The sequence below is a fragment of the Hemitrygon akajei genome, chromosome 7 (genome assembly GCF_048418815.1).
Source record: "Hemitrygon akajei chromosome 7, sHemAka1.3, whole genome shotgun sequence".
Classification (NCBI taxonomy): domain Eukaryota; kingdom Metazoa; phylum Chordata; class Chondrichthyes; order Myliobatiformes; family Dasyatidae; genus Hemitrygon; species Hemitrygon akajei.
Genome location: NC_133130.1, coordinates 39,379,098 through 39,401,868, shown reverse-complemented (window position 1 = coordinate 39,401,868; position 22,771 = coordinate 39,379,098). Strand labels below are relative to the sequence as shown.

Here is a 22,771-nt window from a genome sequence, read left to right as displayed (position 1 = left end):
TCAATTGTAAATATGGGGATTAGCAAGAATTTATCTGGATCAATATCATTAAAGTCAGAGGTGTTCCATATGTCTTGTGCCGGAAATGCTGAATTTGCACCACTTATTCAATTCTTTTTGCTGTTATTGGCTACTTTAATCTATTAATCTTAATCTATAAATTCTATATTTAATTTAGCAAAGATTTGTTATTTGCTCTTTCAAACTATCTGCCGCATTCTCCCTGTTGCTGAACTGATTTTTGCTTGGACTGGTTTCTCTAAAAATCCACTTGACAGAATCTTTGTAAACTCTCTTTTCTCTTGGCTACTAATTATTCTTGACCATGTCCACAAACATATTTCTGAATTTTCTGCGCTGCATTTATTTTAGGTATTTTTGTTAATTATTACCATTTATTTATATTTGCATTTGCACAATCCACTGTCTTTTGCACTCTGCTTGATCTTTCTTTGTTCCAGTTATAATTCCTAGTCTATAGATTCGCTGAGTATGCCCGCAGGAAAATGAATCCCAGGGTTGTGTGCAGTGACATACCGTGGTATGCAAAAGTTTGGGCACCCCTGGTCAAAATTTCTGTTACTGTGAATAGTTAAGTGAGTAGAAGATGAACTGATCTCCAAAAGTCATAAAGTTAAAGATGAAACATTATTTTCAACATTTTAAGCAAGATTAGTGTATTATTTTTGTTTTGTACAATTTTAGAATGAAAAAAGGAAAGGAGTACCATGCAAAAATGTGGGCACCCCAAGAGATTTGAGCTCTCAGATAACCTTTACCAAGGTCTCAGAGCTTAAATAGCTTGTTAAGGCTATGGCTTGTTCACAATCATCGTTAGGAAAGGCCAGATGATGCAAATTTCAAAGGTTTATAAATACCCTGACTCCTCAAACCTTGTCCCAATAATCAGCAGCCATGGACTCCTCTAAGCAACGGCCTAGCATTCTGAAAATTAAAATAAATGATGCCCACAAAGCAGGAGAAGGCTGTAAGAAGATAGCAAAGTGTTTTCAGGTAGACATTTCCTCAGTTCAGAATGTAATTGAGAAATGGCAGTCAACAGGAACGGTGGAGGTCAAGTTGAGGTCTGGAAGACCAAGAAAACTTTCCGAGAGAACTGCTCATAGGATTGCTAGAAAGGCAAATCAAAACCCCCGTTTGACTGCAAAAGACCTTCAGGAAGATTTAGCAGACTCAGTGATGGTGCACTGTTCTACTGTGCAGCGACACCTGCACAAATATGACCTTCATGGAAGAGTCATCAGAAGAAAACCTTTCCTGCATCCTCACCACAAAATTCAGCGTCAGAAGTTTGCAAAGGAACATCTAAACAAGCCTGATGCATTTTGGAAACAAGTCCTGTGGACTGATGAAGTTAAAATAGAACTTTTTGGTCGCAATGAGCAAAAGTATGTTTGGAGAAAAAAGGGTGCAGAATTTCATGAAAAGAATACCTCTCCAACTGTTAAGCACAGGAGTGGATTGATCATGCTTTGGGCTTGTGTTGCAGCCAGTGGCACAGGGAACATTTCACTGGTAGAGGGAAGAATGAATTCAATTAAATACCAGCAAATTCTGGAAGCAAACATCACACCATCTGTGAAAAAGCTGAAGGTGAAAAGCGAATGGCTTCTACAACAGGATAATGATCCTAAACACACCTCAAAATCCACAATGGACTATCAAGAAGCGCAAGCTGAAGATTTTGCCATGGCTCTCACAGTCCCCCGACCTAAACATCATCAAATTCTGTGGATAGACCTTAAAAGAACAGTGCTTGAAAGACGGTTCAAGAATCTCTCAGAGCTAGAAGCCTTTTGCAAGGAAGAATAGGTGAAAATCCCCCATACAAGAATTGAAAGACTCTTATCTGGCTACAGAAAGCGTTTACAAGCTGTGATACTTGCCAAACGGGGTGTTACTAAGTACTGACCATGCGGGGTGCCCAAACTTTTGCTTCGGGCCCTTTCCCTTTTTTTGTTAGTTTGAAACTGTAAAAGATGGAAATAAGAAAGTAATCTTGCTTAAAATATTAAAGAAATGTGTCATCTTTAGCTTTATGCCCTTTGGAAATCAGGTAATCTTTTACTCACTTAGCTATTCACAGTAACAGAAATTTTGACCAGGGGTGCCCAAACTTTTGCATGCCACTGTATGTACTCTGATAATAAAATGTACTTTAAGCATTGAATTCAAAATCCTCATCCAAGGTAATGCATCTTTCAGCAACTGCGTATAACATAACTTGCATCCTTGTGTCTCCTACTTTAGCTCTGCCTTAGAATTGGCTTTCAATTCTAATTCTGTGAAATTCTCTTCTAATCTTATTCTAACTATTGTGATGAAGTATCTTTTACATGAAAAAAATCTAGAAACTGAACAAAGTCATCAAAACAGTTTTTGTTGTCTTTTTGGAATTTTTGAGGTTTATTTGGGATCTTCTATACTCTAGTAAACAGACCCAAACAGCCCATCACTACTTGTCTGTCAATCCTACCGTCCTAGGAATCAGAAGAATCAACCTTTGTCACTGTGCCTTCATTGCAGAAACTTCCTTCCTCAGATTAAGAGACCAAAACTGTGCATCTCCTTTTTTCTGTACTCGAATCCCCTTGCAATAAAGGCTGACATTTCATTTGCCTTCCTGGTTGATTGCTGCAACTAAATGTATGCTTTCAATGATTGGCGTACAAGGGCACCCAGGTCTCGATGCACCATTCCTTTTTCCTCTACCTCCAATCAGAAAACTCGACTTTGATTTTAGAATCAAAGTTGATAAGCTTACATTTACCTCCTTTATTAATCTGCTGTGACTGAAGCCCTCCATTGGTCGGGGTGGATATTGCATCCTAGCCGCCCCCTTCATGCAGCTGATGAATCCAAAGCAACAACAGAGACGTATACCATTTGGCACCAGCAGTGTTGCAGGAGTTGTCAGTCAACGTTGAACTCAATGTAGGATTGCCTTGGAGACTTGAGTTCAGAAGCCTTCCCCGTGAGTGAATAGAGCTGCAAGGCAGTGGAGGTTTGAGATCAGAATTTTCCTTCTCCTGAATGAACTTCTAACCATGGCTGATGAGATCCATCTGCCCAAAGCAATGGTTTTAAGGCGCCAGTAACCCACCTTTGCCCCTCCTCCTGTCAGTAGAAATGGTTCCACTGGGCTTAAGCCACACATGAAGACCAGGAGCAACACACACAAAATGCTGGTAGAACACAGCAGGCCGGCCCGAAACATCGACATCGCTTCTCCCTATAGATGCTGCCTAGCCTGCTGTGTTCTACCAGCATTTTGTGTCTGAAGGAACCACATTTGCTTTACATTAACTCATTTAATGACCTTGTGTAAAATCAAGCTTGGAAACTCTGCATTATCCTTACAACTTGCACTCTCTTCTCTCTCCCACTATTGCGGGCACACACACACAAATGCACAAGACGCATATGCACTCCTCTTTGTAGTTGAACAATGGCAATAATGGCATTTAGTTTAATTTTTGAAAAAATAAAATTCAAAAGGTAAGAATTTGTTAAGTTTTCACTTAACTTCGATATAGCTACATGAGGCAGTGTGCATATAAAATGGATTAAAAAGCTTGAATAAAAATCCAAATCTAATCGCCTGGAGATCAGTGACTTGGGGTATTCCACATGGATCCATTCTGGAACTCTGCTCTTTGTGATTTTTTAAAAATGGCTTTGATGAGAAAGTAGAAGGGAGAATTAGTAAATCTCCAGATGACACAAAAATTGATTTTTTGAAAATTGGTGATGTGATCCATGGCGGTAGCAGGGTGGGGGGTGGGTGGGTGGGTGGGGGGGGGTTTCCAAACAGAGTGATCCAACCAAGACCTCAACGGTGCAGCAAGGAGAAGATGATGACATATCACAATAGCAGTGGAGAAGGGTCCCTAGACATTTTGCATTGTGTGGTGGCTGCCCATGCATCAGCCTCCCTGCATTAAATAAAGCATGTGGAAGGAGACAAAAAAAAACTGTCAGAAATCTGAGAACACTAATGATCCAGACAAAATGAGGATTTAAAGGAAACTAGTATTAATAAAAGAATAGGTGAGGTGAAAAGCTAATAAATCCAAAGGATTTAGTGGTCCACATCCATTGAATTTCCCCATGGGGATGAATAAAGTATCTATCTATCTATCTATCTATCTATCCATAAGTTTGAAAGCAGTAATGGAGGGAGTGGATACATGGGTTAGTACCATCTTTCAAAATTCAATAGATTCTGGATGTTTCTGCAACAAATGTGAGTCCACTATTTCCAAAAGGAGCAAGGGAGAAAGTAGAAATACTGACCTTATAGGCTAACATTATTTTAAAGGAATTTAATGGAATTTGTGATGTGGAACGTAATAACAGAGCACTCAAAAAAGTTTGAACAGTCACTACAAATTTATGGAAAGGTAATCACGTCGGGCTAATAGTTTGGAGTTCTTTGAGGATAAATATTTACGTGGTATGTTTAGATTTCCAGAAGGCTTTTGATAATTTTCCACAAAGTAGTTTGGTCAGCAAGATTAGAATGCAAGGAAGCACATGAGACAAAATTGTTGGAGTCTGAAACAAGAAACTTATTACTAGAGGAACTCAGAAGTATCTGTAGAAGGAAATGGGCAGCCAATGTTTTAGGTTGAGACCCTGCATCTGAACTGGAATACTATAATACAGGGAATTGGGTATAATGTACTGGCCTTGATTTAGAATTAAGTAGACATAGAAAGCAAAGATCCTTTCTTGGGTTTGGCAGACAATGGCTAGTGGAGGACTACAGCTGTTTTTAATCTATATTACCAATTTGGCTTAGGGGAGCAAACGTTAAATTTCCAATATTTATTTACTGAAATAAGACTAGGTGGGCAACAGTCAAGCTTAAGGAATGGGAGATGGAATATCACATGATTATAAGGTTAGTGGATATGAGGTAATCTATTTTGGTGTGGAAAGTAAAAAAGAAGTGGAATATTTTAAAACGATGGCAATAGGATGAAGTTATTAATGTTCAGAGCCATCTTTGAATACAGGTAATTGAGCATACAGAAGCAGCAAGCAATCAGAAGACAAATGGCATATAGGTGCATGCTTAGATAACACCCAGAGTATTATGAAAAATTTTCATTTACCTAAAAAAAATTATGCTTGTCATGGAGTACAACAGAAGTCCATAGTCTCCCAACAATTATCACAATCTTCCTTTATGCAACAGTTATGCACGGTCCCTTTGTAACCTCTCCCAATCAGATAATATCTGATGCTCCCTGAGGCAATGTCTTCTGCAACCTTGGATACACAACTGCCTATTCATTCATTCAGTGCATGAATATTTATGGTGTTAATGCCTGAGTATGATTCCTGCCTTGCATCAGATGTCACATCCTGTCAGTCAAAGACTAACCTTTTTGATGTTAAACCTTTCTCATCTAATTTCTAATGCATAACTGATTCATGCCAAGAGGATTCTATGTAATCCCATGCACTTTCATATTTACTCTTTTCTGCTGAAGCTCATCAAATGCCTTCTCGGAGTCTATATAAAGTCAAGCCATGGACATTCTTGCCAGTGACATGGACCTATTTAAATATAAGGATTATATTGCAGAGAGTGCATTTTCTAAGAGTTTTTCAATTCATTTTCCAGGTTTGCTGGTAAGGAAAGCATTTTTTCACCATGCTTTATTGCCTTTCATTTCCAGGATTGAAATCAGGCAAATGTAATGTTAGCATTAATTTTGAAATGAATAGAATATAAAAGCACGGATGTAATGCTGAGGCTTTATAAGGCATTGGTCATACTGCATTTGGAGTATTGTGAGCAACTTTGGTCCACTTATGCAAGAAAAGATGCGCTGGCATTGGAGTGGGTCCAGGGCAGGTTCATGAGAATGATTCCAGGAATGAAAGGTCTAGCATATGTAGCGTGTTTGATGGCTCTGGCCCTGTACTCGCTAGAGCTTAGCAGAATAAAGGGGAGTCTCATTGAAACCTATCGAATATTGAAAGGCCTAGATAGAATGGATGTTTCTTATAGTGGGTGAGTCTAGTGGGTGACCAGAGGGCAGAGACTCAGAATAGTGGGGCGTTCATTTAGAACTGAGATTAGGAGGAATCTCTCCAGCCAGAGAGTGGTGAATCTGTGGAACTGATTTCCACAGATGGCTGTGGAGGCCAAGTCTTTGGGTATATTTAAAACGGAGGTTGATATGTTCTTGATTAGTCAGGATGTCAAAAATTTTGGGGAGAAGGCAGGAGAATGGGCTGAGTGTGGATTAGACTGTAGTTTATAAAGGCCTCTTGCTGCTCTTTTTTTTCATGTTGTTGCCCATTCTTGTTGCCGATTGGCAGGCTGGGTTTTGGGTGATCTGTTAGTTTTTGTCCGAAAGCGGTTGGAGGGATTTGGGGTTTGCAAGTTATTGTTTCTTTTTCTTTTCATGTGGGGGGGGGGATTGATGTCTTTCTCTCAACAAATGCTATTGTTTTCTGTATGGAGAAGACAAATCTCAGAGTTGTACTCTGCATACATACTTAAATAATAAAATAAACCTTTGACTGGGAGAATGAATCAGTACTGATAGAGTGGCAGAGCAGAATCAACAGGCTTAGTGGCCTAATTCTTCTCTTGTGTCTCTTAATGTTCTTGTCTTGAGAAGCCAGTAGTGAACCGCAGCCTTGAACTGCTGCAGTCTTTCTGATCAATGTCCTCCCATGATGCTGGTGGGTTGGTAGTTCCAGTAACTACTAAGGCCCAGTATTATTTTTCCAAATCAGGATGGTGTACAGTTTGGATGGAGGCATGTGCGGGCAGTGGTGGTCCCTTGTGTCTGCTGTTCTTGTTCTCCTCTATGGTCTTGAGCGGTTCTGTCAGAGTAGCTTGGTCAAAATTTTTAGGGTCTTTTGTCCATGGTACATACTGCATTCTGGTAACAAACAGAAATGTCTTAAATGGTGCTGGACTTCTCAGCAGGTTGTCCAATTGGCTGTTCAAATAACAGAGATTTCCCCTGATGAAATTTACAAATCACTACCAAAAAATTCAAGATATGGAATAATATTTCATATGTGGGGACATAAGTGATTTTCGTTTTCAAATTACATTTCTTGTAACATGAATTTTCATAATGCAAAGCAGATGGCACTGCTTTCTGACTTCTCTTCCCCCTCCCCTCCACCTCCATACCTCATTCCGCAGCCGTAAATCCAGTAGAGTGACCGAACCCTACAGGTGAGCGAAGGTGGTCTCTGAGTATCCAAAGATGCAGGGCTGTCCGGTGAAATTAACAAGGGTAACATGCATGGCGGTGTATGCTAAGGTAACATAAGGTAAATAAATGAGGCTATATGAATTGGATTTAGAAACAAATAAAGGGGACTGCCGTATTGCTGGACAAATATTCTGAGCACCCTGACTGCATGAGGGTGATATATATAACAAGCAATGATCATGAGGGACTTTATTCAACTTCCGAGTAACTAGAATATTATCAGTGAAATATATGTACAGAAGAAGCACAATCGTTGAAATGCATTTAAGGAAACTTTTTTTTTCCTTTTTTCAGCTCTTAGCCAACAAGTCCAATGTGAGAAAGAGCAGTACTAGACTTAGTTTTGGGAAGTGAATTTGGACAACGGGAAAAGTTGGCAATGGAACACGGGCGGTGGTGGTCATAATTCAGTTTGATTTACCATGGTTATGGAAAAGAACAAAGATAAACTGTGTGTAAAAAAAGAAATCTAAATTGGTGTGATGCCAATTTTAATAGTCTAAGATATAATCTTAAACAAAAGGTTTGGAAATAGCTACTTGAAAGTAAATTTGAGAGCGAGGGAGGCTTGCAAGGAGGAGATAGTGCAAGATGAGAATAAATATGTATTCCAATTCTGGACCCACTGTGGATGTCGAGGAAAATTAAGGGCTAAGAGTAAGTAAAGTTTAGAACAGATACCAATGGAACAACAGGGCTAGAAGAATGAAACAAGTTGTGGGCAAAATTGAAAAGGAAGTTGAGAAGTACATGTAAAAACAATAAGCAAAATCAAAGAAAATACTGTGTTGTGTCATAAATATTTAAAGGGACAGGGAACTACCAAGATAATATGCACCCTTAATGTGGTGATTGATGACGTGAAAGTTTCCGAATGAGTACATTGAATTTGTCTATAAAATAGAAGAAGATGATTCAAGTATTATTTATTTAGTTTATTTCTTACATCCAATGGAGTAAAGATCTTTTCTGTTGCAACTCCATTGCAAAGTACAAAGAATAAAGAGGGGAGATGTAGAAGAGTATTGTCCAAGCACTAAAATTGTATATATTATTGTTTTGTATACATGTATGTACAATTAGATATGCAATCAGATCAATGAGTATTGATAGATCTGATGGCCTAGTGAAAGAAGATGTCCCATAGTCTGTTGGTCCTGGCCTTAATGCTGCAGTACCATTTCCCAGATGGTGACAGCTGAATTGGTTTGTGGTTGGGGAGGCTGAAGTCCCTGATGATCCTCCAGGCCCTTTTTATGCACCTGCTGCTCTAAATGTCCTGCATAGAGGGAAGTTCACATTCACTGATGCGCTGGGCTTTATGTAGAGGAATTTGAAGTATTGATAATGACAAATATAGGGCAAATGTCTTTAGAAGTGGATGCATTACTTCATCCAGTTAAAAATATATCCCACTCAGTGAAAAGGACCAAGGGAGAAAAATTGCACATTTTCCAAAGCTTTTTTCACTGAGGCATAGTGCTGAAGGGCATTAAGTTTACTCATGTGGCACCTTTGTTTAATAAGACAGAAGGATTTGGCTGAGTAACTGCAGGGTAACTGCAGATTAGCTTTGATGGTGGGCATAAACACAGGAGGTTCTGCAGAAAGTGCTGGAGGAACTCAGTAGATCAGACAGCATCTGTGGAAACAAATGAGCAGTTGACATTTTGGGCCGAGACCCTTCATCAGGACAAATTGGGCAAACTGTTTGAAGCTGTTCTCAAAGGATGTCATATATCAACATTGATGATGATGGCTGGATCTTCGCTTGTGAAGATCAGGAGGAAAGAAGAGTCCTCAGGAGCAACAGCACAATCGTTGGTGATGTAGATCTGCAGACTATGGAGCAGTAAGAACACAGGAACAGCTGGGATGCAGTCAGAAATTGAGCAGGGGCACTCAACATGAATTTTGGATTGTGGCAAATCTCTTAAACTTTGCTGTTGCTTTCTGAAATTTGAGTCACAGTCGTGGAGCATTGAAACAGGACCTTCAGTCCATCGTATCCATTCTGGCCATCAAGTAGCTAACTAAACCAAAGCCATTTCCATTATTCACCCCAATGCCTTCTGTGCCATTGATCCTCACATCCTTTTTGTGTCTGTTGTAATTCACAAGATGAGCAGGACAGTGCCAACGTACAACACTCCCCTGGTCAACATCTTCCAGATAGCTCATGAAAATGGCTGCTTTACTACTTTTATGTCTGCTTTTCTCTTTAAATGAGTTTCTAGGGCTGTTAGAGCCTGTGATTTGCAGTTCGGAGATTGTTTGAGTGATCCAGCGCTTTGCAGTCTCTGAGAAGATTCCGGGAAGTGAGCACATACTCGACGGCGGAGAGACTCTATTTCACTGGTTAAAGCGTCAAAGATTGAGACATCTAGTCAAATGTGGAAGGCGAGCAAGAGTTCAGCACCGATCACCTTCCTTTTGATCACTACCAGAGAAGGGATCTGTGATTGGCCTTTCACTGTGTAGCTCACTATGGCAGGCGGGTAGGCCTCTCTGCTTTGTGTGCTGTCCTTCTTGTTTGGCGAATGTCAGTGATATCATAAGATGGTCTCGTAGTTCTGCGTTTATGGATTGGGCTATTGTGTTTATGGACTATGGACTTTTTCAGACATAGTTTTTATGCTCCGTGTTTTTATTGCCCGTTCCATTTCCATTTTGTTGTGCGAAGAGAGGGTGTTTGTGGGTTGATGTTCTGTTGCATCTATTAGTTTTTTTTGTGCAGGAGAAGGGTCTTTTGGGGGTCAATATTCCTGTTCCATTTTGTGCGGGGATAAGGGGGTTTTTGAAGGTCGATGGTTGGGATGCTGTTCGTCTTTCTGCAGGGGAGGGGGTGGGTTTGATGTTTATCTCCAAACGACTTACATGTTCTTTCTTTGTTTCGTGGCTGTCTGGAGAAGACAAATTTCAGAGTTGTATATGGATACATGCATTGATAATAAATGAACCTTTGAACATATAAACCATGGCCCTAACAACATATGGACAGAATCTCATTGCAGACTGAAATCAAGTAAGGCTCTGTTATCACTCCCAACTCTCTAGTCAGTCTTTCTTCCTGTGCTAATGGGTTTAATTTCCACCGAAGTTCATGCCAAAGTGAAGTTAATCTGCAGGAACAATGGATTGTCATAGGAAGAGCGTTTGATGGCACTGGGCATGTATTCTCCAGAATTCAGAAGAATTAGGGGTGACCTCATGGAAATCTATCAAATGGTGAAAGGCCTTGATAGAGTGGATGTTTCCTATGGTGAGAGAGTCTCAAGACTAGAGAATACAGCCTCAAAATAGAGGGGGGTCCTTTTAGACCAGAAATGAGGAAGATTTTTTTTAGCCAATTGGTAAATCTGTGTAATTCTTTGCCATAGACAGCTGTGGAGGCCAAGTCTTCATGTATATTTGAGGCAGAGGTTGATAGATTCTTAATTGGTCAGGGCATGAAGGGATATAGGGAGAAGGCGGAAGATTGGGGTTGAGAGGAAAATTGGATCAGCCATGATGAAACGGTGGAGCAGACTCGAAGGGCCAAATGGCCTAATTCCTATGGTCTTATGGAAGTTGTTCAACCTCCGTAGTCTGTACTTCAGAATGTAGTTACTCAGCTGCTGTGCACTGATGTTGTTTGTCTATGCATGCTCAGAGACTCCAGATTATTATTGACTCGTTCTTGGAGTCGTACTTAAATTCTAGAAAATCCTTGAAGGATGGAATCCCTACCAAGATCTTCTAATCAGTGGGTCCATTTGCACTAAGGCCTTCCATGATGTTCTGACAAGCATCTGGGAAGATGAAGACAAGCCCATTGAATTCAGAGACTCGTTGATCATACATTTTTTCAAGAGCAAATGTAACAACAGCAGCATCTTGCTGCAGTTGATCACTGGGAAGAATCTAGCCCTTGTCATTCTCAACCACCTAATCACCACCATATCAGAAAAGAGCCTGCGGAGACACAGTGCAGATTCTGCTCTGGAAGAAGCACCATTGACACGATGTTCACTGTCCATCAGCTTGAAGACAAATGCATCAAGCAGAACCTTTGCAATCATACTCTATAAATACATCAAAGAATAATAAATTCCATGAAAGACTGTGCCAGTTGGGTGTTCAACAACAATTGGGCAAAAAACAACAAACTGCAAATACAAAAGGAAAAAAATAATTAAAAGTATTAAATATCAAGAATGTGAGATGAAGAATCTTTGAAAGTGAGTCCATAGGTAGTGAGAACAGTTCAGTGATGGGGCGAGTGAAGTTCAAGAGCCTGATGGCTGAGGGGTAATAACTGTTCCTGAATTTGGTGGTGTGAGTCCTAAGGCTCCTAAACTATCACCTTGGTGGCAGCAGCGAGAGGGGAGCATGACCTGGGTGTTGGGGGTCCCTCATAATGGATGCTCTTTTCCTGCGACTGTAGGTGGGGCTCATTCCTATATGCTGACTCATCAGCATCTTTGAATGGGCTTACAACAGTGATGTCATCAGCAAACTTGCAGTTGGCATTGGAGCTGTGCTTAGCCACACAGTTATAAGTGTAAAGCAAGTGGCGGGGGGGGAGGGGGGACTAACCACTCGTCGAATACACAGGCAATTTCATCAATCTTACTCGCCTCTTCCACAACATTATGACTGGTCTTGTCTGCTCAGACAGGGAGGCCTCAGAGCTGTTCAATATCCCAAATGGTGTGTGTTGGCATCCATGCTGTTCAATCTCTTTTTTGCATACATACTCAACCATGTGGTCACGAACCTTGAACACGGGGTGTACTTACAGTACAGACCTGATGGATTACAGTTTGATCTGTGTTGTCTAAAATCCAGATCTAAGATCCATCCTTGAAACACTCAATGTGGACAACTGTGTTCTATTGGCCCACACAGAGCCTATCCTGCAATGGGTTATTGACAGGTTTATGGAAGCCTCATGTCTGTTTGGCCTCACCATCAGTTTGAACAAAACAGAGGCCTTATTTCAGCCTGCTCCTGGATTTGCTGCTGTGCTGCCCTCCATCACTGTCAAAGTCACAACACTGAGGGTAGTGAAGGAATTTAAACACCTAGTAGGGTCATCTCCTGGGAAGGTTCCTTGGATAAAGAAGTCAATGCCAGGATTTGGAAGGCTTGTCAGAGCCTGGGCTGCCTGTGATCACATGTGCTAAGCCAGCACAATATCCAGATGTCTATGCAGATCAACTGGTACAAGGCCATTGCCCTCACTAACCTTCTGTATGGTTGTGAAACATGGACCATATACAAAAGGCAACTCAAACTGATGAATCTCTTCCACATGGGCAGCCTGAGATCCATTATGGGTATCTGCTTGAATGACCGCATCACAAACCTGTTTGTCCTCAATAGGGCAAAGTCTACCAATATGGATGCCATGATCCTGAAAGCACAGCTTCATTGGGCCAGACATGTTATATGCATGGAGGACTCCAGATTCCCTTAGCAGCTTTTGTATGGCCAGTTATCTCGGAAGCAGAAACCATGTTAGACCTTGTAGGAGGTTAAAAAGACTGAGTGAAAGCCAGCATTGTTTTATAGTTGGCTTGCTCCCCCTCATCTGAAACATAGGGCACAAGACAGGATGCGCCTTGGTTAAATCTGCTCACAGCAGCTTAAAAGATGGGCGTCATGCGGACCTGGAGACAGCCCAACAGAAGAGGAAAGCAGTAGCAATGGCCATGCCTATGGAATCAGGACAACTCTCCTGTCCTCACTGTGAGCATTGATGTCATTTAAGAACTGGCCTCTACAGATACCTCCAAACATATATTAAATGAATTGCACAAACACAATCGTTGTCATCAGAATCATCGGACAACCAACCTTATGCCTAATATGTGTAAATTAAGTCTTCAACTGGTGTGCTGCACTGCTGTACACTGAATCTCCAACAATAATGATGCATAATGAGTATCTGGAAAATGTGCTTATTCATCACACTTGTGTTAAAGCACATGTCTTCTACATTTTGCCAGCAGATCTTCAGGGTGCTTAAGGAAACTATTGTTCAAAGAACTAGTCCTCAACTTTGCTACTAAATTTATAGACAAAATGTTCTCCCGTATGCTTTAGTGACATACATTACCTTCAGCAGACTTACTAAAAGATACTGAGAGCTATTAGCCAAGCTGTCTGTGTAAAATCCTTCAAATCCATAAATGAAACTAACTCGGTGTCATCTTCTAAGCAGATGTCCCCAACATCAAATCTCTAATTACACCTGGCCCAGTACTAAAGGCAAATCATGTTGTTCACATGCTCGAAACACAAATGAATTAAACAAGCATTCGAAGCTCTCAGAGGAATTCCAAGAAGAACACTTAACGTTTGGTGGATTGTCTGTTTTCACATTGGCTTTCCAGTATCAGCAGTTTACTTTCCGTTCGCCTGATCTATTTCTGATTGGCCTTGGTCCAGCATTCACATGGTGCAATTCTTCCCTTTCTTATCAGTTCCATCCCCATCTCAGGATGGTTTAGTTAACAGTGTTCATTTTAAGCCAATCAACTCCCTGACCTCCTGTATTTCGGCTGCAACCCCTCCTTCTTCTACTCTACCTCTATTTAAAAAAAAGTTAGACAGGTGGTGTAGAAGGCATGGAGCATTCAGACAGGGCATCAAGTCTAGGGGTAGGGACATTATGTTGCAGTTATTTAAGTTGATGGTGAGATTGCACTTGGGAGTATTGTGTACAGTATTGGTCATCCTGTTATAGGAAAGGCTTTGTCAAACTGAAGAGGGTGCAGAAGAGATTTATGAGAATGGTGCCTGGACTAGAGAGCCTAGCGTATAGGAAGAAGCTGGCCACATTGGATCTTTATTCCTTGGAGCATAAGAGAATCAGAGGTGACCTCGTAGAAGTTAATGAAATTATGAGGGATATGGATAAGGTGAGCAGTCAAAGTCTTTTCCCCAAGGTTTGGGAGCCCAAAACTCGATATAAAAGGAAAGAAATTTAAGAGACATGAGAGGTGAATTCTTTAAACAGTGATTAGTTTATCTGGAATGAGCTGTGAGAGGAGTGGTTGAGGCAGGTACAGTTGCAACATTTAACAAGCACTTGGATAAATACAGGGAGGGTTATGGGCCGAATGCAGACAACTGGGACCAGCAAAGAGGATGTTCTAGTGGGCAGATGGGGCAAAGAGCCTGTTTCTGTGCTATCTTATTCTATGATTCAATCTTTCTTACTATCTCTGTTGCATCTGCTCTAATGATGAGGTTTTCCATAAGAGTGCCTTCAAGATAATGTCTTTTTTCTTTAACTGTGGCTTTCTCTCGATTACACTTGACAGGTCAGTCAAATGTGTGAATTCTATTCCACAATTATGTTGTCACTCTCTTCCCAACCAGAACGCACGTGGAGTTTCCTTTGCCCTGCACTTGCATCCCAGCCCCTCCAAGGACGACTTGTTTCCACCATAGCCCCTGGTCCATTCTTCCATCTCCATCAACCACTTACATTCTCACTGAACTTTGTCATGCAATTGCAGGGGATGTGAAAACTGCCCTTTCACCTCTTTCTGTCCCACCGTCCAGCAACCCAAATAGATAGATCTTCCTGTTGCACTTTTTGTGTAATACGCTTGGTTTTCACAGTGTGATCTCTTCCATACTCCCAGATATAACCCTGTGCTACAGGTCACTGCCCATCAGCACCAGAGGAGCTTATCCAGTTTTGTACCTTCCACCGTTCGTGTCCTCTGCACCCAATTTTGAACATACTGTAGGCGTAGCATTTTTGACAGTAGAAGCAGACAGTTTCATTTTGTGTATTTGTATTTTAAATTACATGCATTAACTTTTAGTATTTATTATCTATTGTGAATATTTTATATTATGTTTAACTATATGTAGTGTGGTGTTGTGTATCTGAAATACTATGATGTTGTCATTGCCACTGCACAAAGTTCCTCATGAAAAATAATGTGATTAAAGTGAAAGTGAAAAATAACTTTAAATTGTTTTTCAGATCAGAAGTAATAATAAAATATGTCCTGGTATTCATTAGTGTCTGGATACAGTGTATATTTCATTAGTTTAATTGTTGGTAGTTTTCAGGAGGTTATTCAATGAAATGAAAGACAGAAATGTAAGGTTTAGGAAGCTGTGATTGAACTAGGCCCTTGAAGAATATAAAGGAAGCAGGAAAGTACTTCAGGGAATCAAGGTAGTAAAAAGGGTCATGAAATGCTTTGGTGATGTGAAGGACCAGGGTAGGCATAAAACTGGGAGAGCAGGTAAAGGTGAAAAATATAGGGGTTTTATTACCCATAATGTTTACAAACTCAACAGAACTGTTCTGGAGTCCAAACTTGAATCAGCTAAACAGAACAGAACTTGGTTACAACATAGTAAATACTCCTCAAACCAAGAGACACCACTCACCTCCTGACTGTTTATATTTGATGCTGGCCAGGCCATAGTAAATTGCAGGGGAGAGAAAACATTCCTCTCCTTCAAAAGATACGGCATAAATGAAGCAGCTCCAGAGAACAGCCCTCTGGCTGTAGCAGCATGGCACTATCCAATTTTCCAACCCCATCTACTTAGGCTGGTGTAATGCAACAGCTCAGTCGTTTACCAGATTATCAGGAGGATGGTTGGCTACAGGACACTTTAATATGCCTGGTTGATGGTGCGGCTGGTAACTGCAGCCGCCACAGGTGAGTAGGATTGATGTCCCGAAGTATTGTATATTGCAAACCATAGGGCAGATCCTGAAAGGATAATACCATTCAAGAACAAAAGAGGGAAATTCTGCCAAGAAAGTGGGCAAGATACTTGAGTACTTTACATCTACATTCACCAAGGAGAAGAACCTGGAGAACAATGAGATCAGGGAAGGTTATGTTGAAGAAAAGAGTAGGGCAGTGGATGTTGTCTATATAGACTTAAGTGAATTCTTGACAAGGTCCCTCATGGTCGGATCGATCCAGATGATTAAGGCACATAGGATCAAAGGATACTTAATAGATTGGATTTAGGAAAGATTCTGAATGGAGTCCTGTGGCTAATATTTTTCCTTAGGGATATATGCTGGGATATATATTTGGACAAAAAAAATGTAGGTGAGTTGTTTGGTAAGTTTCCAGATGACATGAAAATTATCAGACCTGTGGATAGTGTACAAAGTTTTCAAATAATATGGCAGGGAATATGGATGGAGGAATGGCAGAGTTTAATCTGGATAAGAGTGAGGTGTTGCAATTTGGACTCAAATGTAAGAGAAGAGAATATAATATGTGTAGCTATGAATATGTAGAACTCTGGCTTAAGCAGGAATCCTTATGTGACCCAGGAACTGTCTGTGCTGAGTTTAACAAGTTAATCATCCTATTTTGGTTTCTTTAATATGGTTGTTTAAAGTAATTGTTTCTTTGACAACTTTGGTTTTGCACTGTCACTGGCATTCACTGTATTCTGTCCACTCCCCTTTCTGCAGTTTGCACGGATATTAACAAGGTATTTGACAAAGGGAGGATTAAACATGATTCATTCTATAATTAGTAAAGTATACAATTCTGGTCACCATATATAGGAAGAGAGGATACAGGGATAGAATTATAGGGGAAAATCTTCCTCTATAATGGAACTACCTCTGGATGTGTTATTCCAACAATAAAGCTATATAACTCAGCCGTCTGCACAGCAGACCATTAGCTGTAAGATTTCTTTACTATTCCATTGGATCTGATGCAAGTAGAACAGGTTCATTGGAAGAAATTGGTTGCTGCCAGGGAGATATCCAAAGGTGTTCATTTGGTTTAATTAAGCTACATAGAAACATAGAAAACCTACAGCACAATACAGGCTCTTCAGCCCACAATGCTGTGCTGAACATGTACTTACTTTAGAAATTACCTACGGTTACCCATAGCACTTTTCCTCAGTGCTTTTGATGTCATAAACATTCTCCTATTTTCAACTTAATTTGATAGACGTTTGGCACATTTGAAAGTTTGGAGGAAGAGTCTTTACAGTTATACAAGGACTCCAGGTGTGACTTATGAAAGGCTATTTGAAGAGTGAATATACAATTCCGAATGAAGTTGAAGATGGATAGGATGCACTTCTGCTCTGGCGGGGTTTGCAGGGCATTACTTCCTCAAGATGAAACCTAACATGAATGGCTGTGATACTTCACTCCTAGATGAGCTTAACGCCTTTATGCTCACTTGGAAAGGGAAAATAAAGCTACACTTGTTTGAATCCCTGCAGCATCGGGTGAATCTGTCGTCTCTGTCTCAGAGGCTGGCGTCAGAACGTATTCCAAGAGGGTGAACCCTCACAAGGTGTCAGGCCCTGATGGTGCACCTGGTAGGGTACTAAAAACCTGTGCCAGCCAACTGGCAGGAGTGTGCAAGGACATCTTCAGTCTCTCATTGCTGCACTTGGAAGTTTCCATCTGCTTCAAAATGACAGTCATACCACTGCAGAAGAGTAGAATGAGCTGCATCGGTGACTATCGTCCTGTTGCACTTGCATCTACTGTGATGGTGTTTTGAGGGGTTCTTCTTTACTCTCTCTACATCCACGATTGTATAGCGAGGCGCCAATGACACAACTATTGTTGGCAGGATTTCAAATGGTGATGAGGCATGCTGGAGTGAGATGGATCAGCTGGTTGAGTGGTGTTGCAATAACAGCATGCACTCAATGTCAATAAGGCCAAGGAATTTATTGTGGAGGTCAGGAAGAGGAAGGCGAGGGCCCACATGCCACTCCTCATCTAAGGATTAGCTGCGGAAAGGGTGAGAAATTTCAAGTTCTTGTGTGTCAACATTGCTGAAGGTCTATCCAGACCCAGCATATTGATGCAATTGCAAAGAAGACATGACAGGGGCTAGATTTCATCAGGAGCTTAAGGAGACTTGGTATGACACTAAAGATTCTCACAAATTTCTACAGATGTACTGTGGAGAAAATTCTATCTGTTTGCATCACAGTCTGAACAAGATCCATCATTGGCACTAGCCTCCCCAGCATTAAGGTCATTTTCAAAAGATGACGTCCTTCGTTAAGGACCTCCATCACCCAGGACATGCCCTCTTCATTACTGTTACCATCAAGGAGGAGGTATAGTAGTTGAAGACACACATTCATTGCTTTAGGAACAGCTTCTTCCCCTCCACCATCAGATTTCTGAATGGACAATGATCCTAATTATACTACCTCAATATTTTTCCCTTTTTGCACTACTTATTTATTTTGGATTTCTTATTATAATTTATGTATTTTTATTGTTATGTATTGCACTATACTGCTGCTGCTAAACAACAGATTTCACGACATAACTCGGTGATATTAAACCTGATTTTGCTTCTGATTCTGAGAACTATCAATGTCATCAGGTCATTTGCAGAGAGGGGCTCGATGTTACCCTGGATCTTACCAACGCTCTTCATGGAAAACTGAAGCAGTTTCTACGCTGGAAGTAACACCAGTGTGCTTCTAATCCTAGCATGCAACATCTGCTTGTCTCAGCAAAGCAGATCATCTGCCCCTAATTTATGTGAGGAGACTGTTCAGTCAGAGTTCTGTTGGATTAGGATGTAGAGTTATCATTTTTCTTGTAGTTTAACTTGTGCTTGCTTGTATTTTTTTATAATCAACTATGTACTGGTATTTTATTGAATTTTTCAGCAATTACAGTACAGTTGCTACTGTATTCTTCCAGAAGCTTCTTAGTTTTCTGTAGCAGGTGTCACACTACTTAAATCTGACGAATTTATAGATTTATTGTTATAATTGGAGTTTTTTCCCTCCACTCTGAGTACGAGACGACCACGGCTACCTTTTTTCTTTATCTTCTGTTTGTTCTCTTGACTCTCTTTTTACTATTTTACATTTTTGTAACATCTTGTAAAACAGCTGAAAGCAACAAGTTTTATGCCTCATTCTTGACTTCCAAAGAACCTTTGGACAAGAGAAGTATCATGATCCAACAGTTCATTAGTTTGAAGTAAAGAAAATTCAGGTGAAGAAGAATTGAGGTGAATGAAGTTGAGACCATGTGACAATCCTATGCCCACACCCCAATGAGTTCCGTTCCCACCATAATGCTGGGCTCTTCTTCTGCCGCCTCTGTCTCTGAGCCTATTTCTTTGCCAAGGACTCTACACCCAACACCCATGTCCCTTTCTGCTGTCTTCAACCCTCCTTCTCTTCCTGGAATCCTTTTGTCTTTTGCTTGCTCTGGAACTTTTCATTGCCAACTGCTGATGGGGCATCAACTGTCTTGACTTCAACATTCCTCTCTCCAATTCCCACCTCACTCCTTCCGAACACTCTGCTCTCCACACCAATCCTAACCTCACCATCAAACCCACAGATAAGGGCGGGGAAGGGAGTTTGCTGTAGTAGTCTGGCGTACTGATCTCTACCTTGCTGAGGCCCAGCAACAACTCTCAGACACCTCCTTTTACTTACCTCTCGAGCAGGAGCACCAGGCCATTGTTTCCCACACCATCACCAACCTTCTTAACTCTAGGATCTCCCATCCACTGCCACCAGCTGTATAGTTCCTGCACCCTGCACCTTCCATTTCTACCTTCTACCCAAAATCCACAAACCCACTTGTCCAGGTAGATTCATTGTTTCAGCTTGTTCCTGCCCCACTGAACTCATATCTCATACCTCAACTCTTGTTTTATCCCCACTAGTTCAGTCCCTACCTAGCTACCTTCATGACACGTCACACGCTCTGGACCTTTTCAATGATTTCAAGTTCCCTAGCCCCCATCATCTTATTTTTACTATGGATGTGCCGTCCCAATACACCTCCATTCCCCACCAGGAGGTTCCTCAAAGCTCTCCGTTTCTTTCTGGACACCAGTCCCAACCAGTTCCCCTCCACCACCACTCTCCTCCACCTAGTGGAACTTGTCCTCACTCTTAATAATTTTTCCTTTGGATCCTCCCACTTCCTTCAAACAAAAGGTGTAGCCATGGGCACTCGCATGGGTCCCAGCTATGCCAGCCTGTCTGTCAGCTACGTGGAACAGTCTATGATCCAAGCCTACACTGGTGGCCAACCTGCAGTTTTCCTATGTTACATCAACGACAACATTTGTGCTGCTTCCTGCACCCATGTGGAACTTGTAGACTTCATCCACTTTGCCTCCAACTTCCATTCTGCCCTCAAATTTACCTGGTCCATTTCTGACACCTCCCTCCCCTTTCTCAATCTCTCTGTCTCTGTCTCTAGAGACAGCTTACCTACAGATGTCTATTACAAACCCACAGAATCTCACAGCTACCTGGACTTTATCTCCTCCTCCCACTCTGTTACTTGTAAAAACACCATCCCTTTCTCTCAATTCCTCCTTTCTGCCGTATCTGCTCTCAGGATGAGGCTTTACATTCCAGAATGAAGATGTCCTCCCTTATTACCATTCAGGGCCTCAAACAATCCTTCCAGATAAGGTGACACTTCACCTGTGAGACTATTGGGGTTATATACTGTGTCCAGTGCTCCCAATGTGGCCATCTGTGTATCAGTGAGACCCAGCGAAGACTGGGAGACTGCTTCACTGAGCACCAATGCTCCATCCACCAGAAAAAATGGGATCTCCCAGTGGCCACCCATTTTAATTCCACTTCGCATTCCGATTCCGATATGTCTATCCATGGTCTCCTCCACTGTCGTGATGAGGCCACCCTCAGGTTGGAGAGACAACACCTTGTATTCCATCTTGGATAGCCTCAAACTTGATGGCATGAACATCAATTCCTTGAACTTCGGGTAATGCCCCCCACTGCTTCACCATTCCTCATGCCCTTGTCCCTCTTTTACCTTAACTCCATTGCCTCCTTCTGGTGCTCCTCCTGCCTTTTCTTTCTTCCACAGCCTTCTGTCCTCTCAAACTCCCCCTTTTCCAGTCCTGTATCTCTTTCTCCAATCTATTTCCCAGCTCTTTACTTCACCCCTGCCCCTCCCTGTTTCGCCTATCAACTGTGTTTCTCCATCCCCCTCACCCCATCTTTTAACTCTACTCCTCATCTTTTCTTTTGCCACAGTCCTGCTGAAGGGTCTCAGCTCGAAACGTCGACTGTACTCTTTTCCATTGAAACAAAATGCTTGGCCTGCTAAGTTCTTCCAGCATTTTGTGTGTGTGTTTCCAGCTTTCGCAGATTTTCTCTTGTTTGTGAGACAAAATAAATAGTGAGGATGTATTTCTCCTAGCAGCAAGTAGCTCTGGAGACAACATTCAAGTTAATTCATAGAAGGGTTATGGGGCGGTGGTGTATTAGATCATGAGGCATCGGAGCAGGAGCACTGTATGCTATTTGACCCATCAAGTCTGCTCCGTCCTCTGATCTCAGCTGATTTATATCCCTTTCAGCAAGAAAATACAGCTTAACCAACTGCATTTATCTCTTAACAATGTGATTTTAGTAAGCTAGCTATAGAAATTAGAACATAATTTATCTCCTTCCTACATCCTTAATTAAAGAGTATTTTCATAAAATTCCATCTACAAATGCACTCATGAACATTAACTTTGCCATGAATGCAAAAATGTGAAGAGACTGAAGAAAAAAATATCATTGTGAATTGTGACTTAAGTTGCATGTTTCAACAGCCTTGTGTTTCCTGCCTGTTTTCCCTCTCTAGTATCCATAGCAAGACGTGTTCAGGATCCATTGGCTGAGTTGGTAAAAATTGAGCCAAAGCACATAGGAGTTGGAATGTATCAGGTAAGACATGCATGATTTATTTTGTGAAGGTAATGTGCTTCACCATCAACTGCAGTTCTGAAATGGACACTTTGAAACATAGCTTTGTAATTAAACATCTGCCAGTTTTCAAGTTTTTTATATAAGAATTGCAGAGTCAACCAAATGACCAGTCAATGTTTTGAAGCTTTTTTTCGTCCCACTCAGTAGGTTTTATCATAAATGACCCAGACTCTCAGGAATAGCTGCAGCTAGATTTTACAGTCTGTTAAAAGCCATCAGATTGGACCTGTAACACGATCCCTTTCCTTTCCACGTTATTAAGTGATATATTTCAGTGCTTTGTGTAAACTGGTACCGGATATTGATCCCGTGCATATAAAAAAAACGTCCTGGGCTTCTATCATTCTCACTATATTTAATTCTTTGTTGTTTTATTTTTGGTGATATTTCTTTTGCTATTTGTGTTCATGTGTGTTCTAGCTTTTAATATTGTCATTGATCTGATTTTGTAAAATGTTGAACTAATGCTGTAGGACATCTATGGTAATAATCTCATTTATTTTAGGGACCAACGAGCAGAGTGAATACTGTATTCATTTGTAACATTGGTTAGACACTCCTTTTGGGTGAAACAATAGTATTATATGTGAAGCCCTATGTTTATCTGAGTTATTTCAGTGACATTTCCCCATACAACTCTCAAAAAGTTTAAATGCCTCTGCGTGTAGGCACAAAAGTGGAAGCACCGGATTCTGAGATGTTCTTATTGCTGCCATTCTTCCTGCATTTTG

The 22,771-nt window shown here is 41.1% G+C and overlaps 1 protein-coding gene across 2 annotated transcripts in view; it reads left to right on the top strand.

Moving 5' to 3' along the window:
• The window catches only part of srbd1 (S1 RNA binding domain 1), a 293,464-nt gene that overhangs the window by 139,849 nt on the left and 130,844 nt on the right, over positions 1 to 22,771 (top strand). For both annotated transcript variants that reach the window (XM_073050686.1, XM_073050685.1), the window contains exon 17: positions 21,916 to 21,998. In XM_073050686.1, coding sequence (XP_072906787.1) covers positions 21,916 to 21,998 — 83 coding nt within the window. The remainder of the gene's footprint in view (positions 1 to 21,915; positions 21,999 to 22,771) is intronic.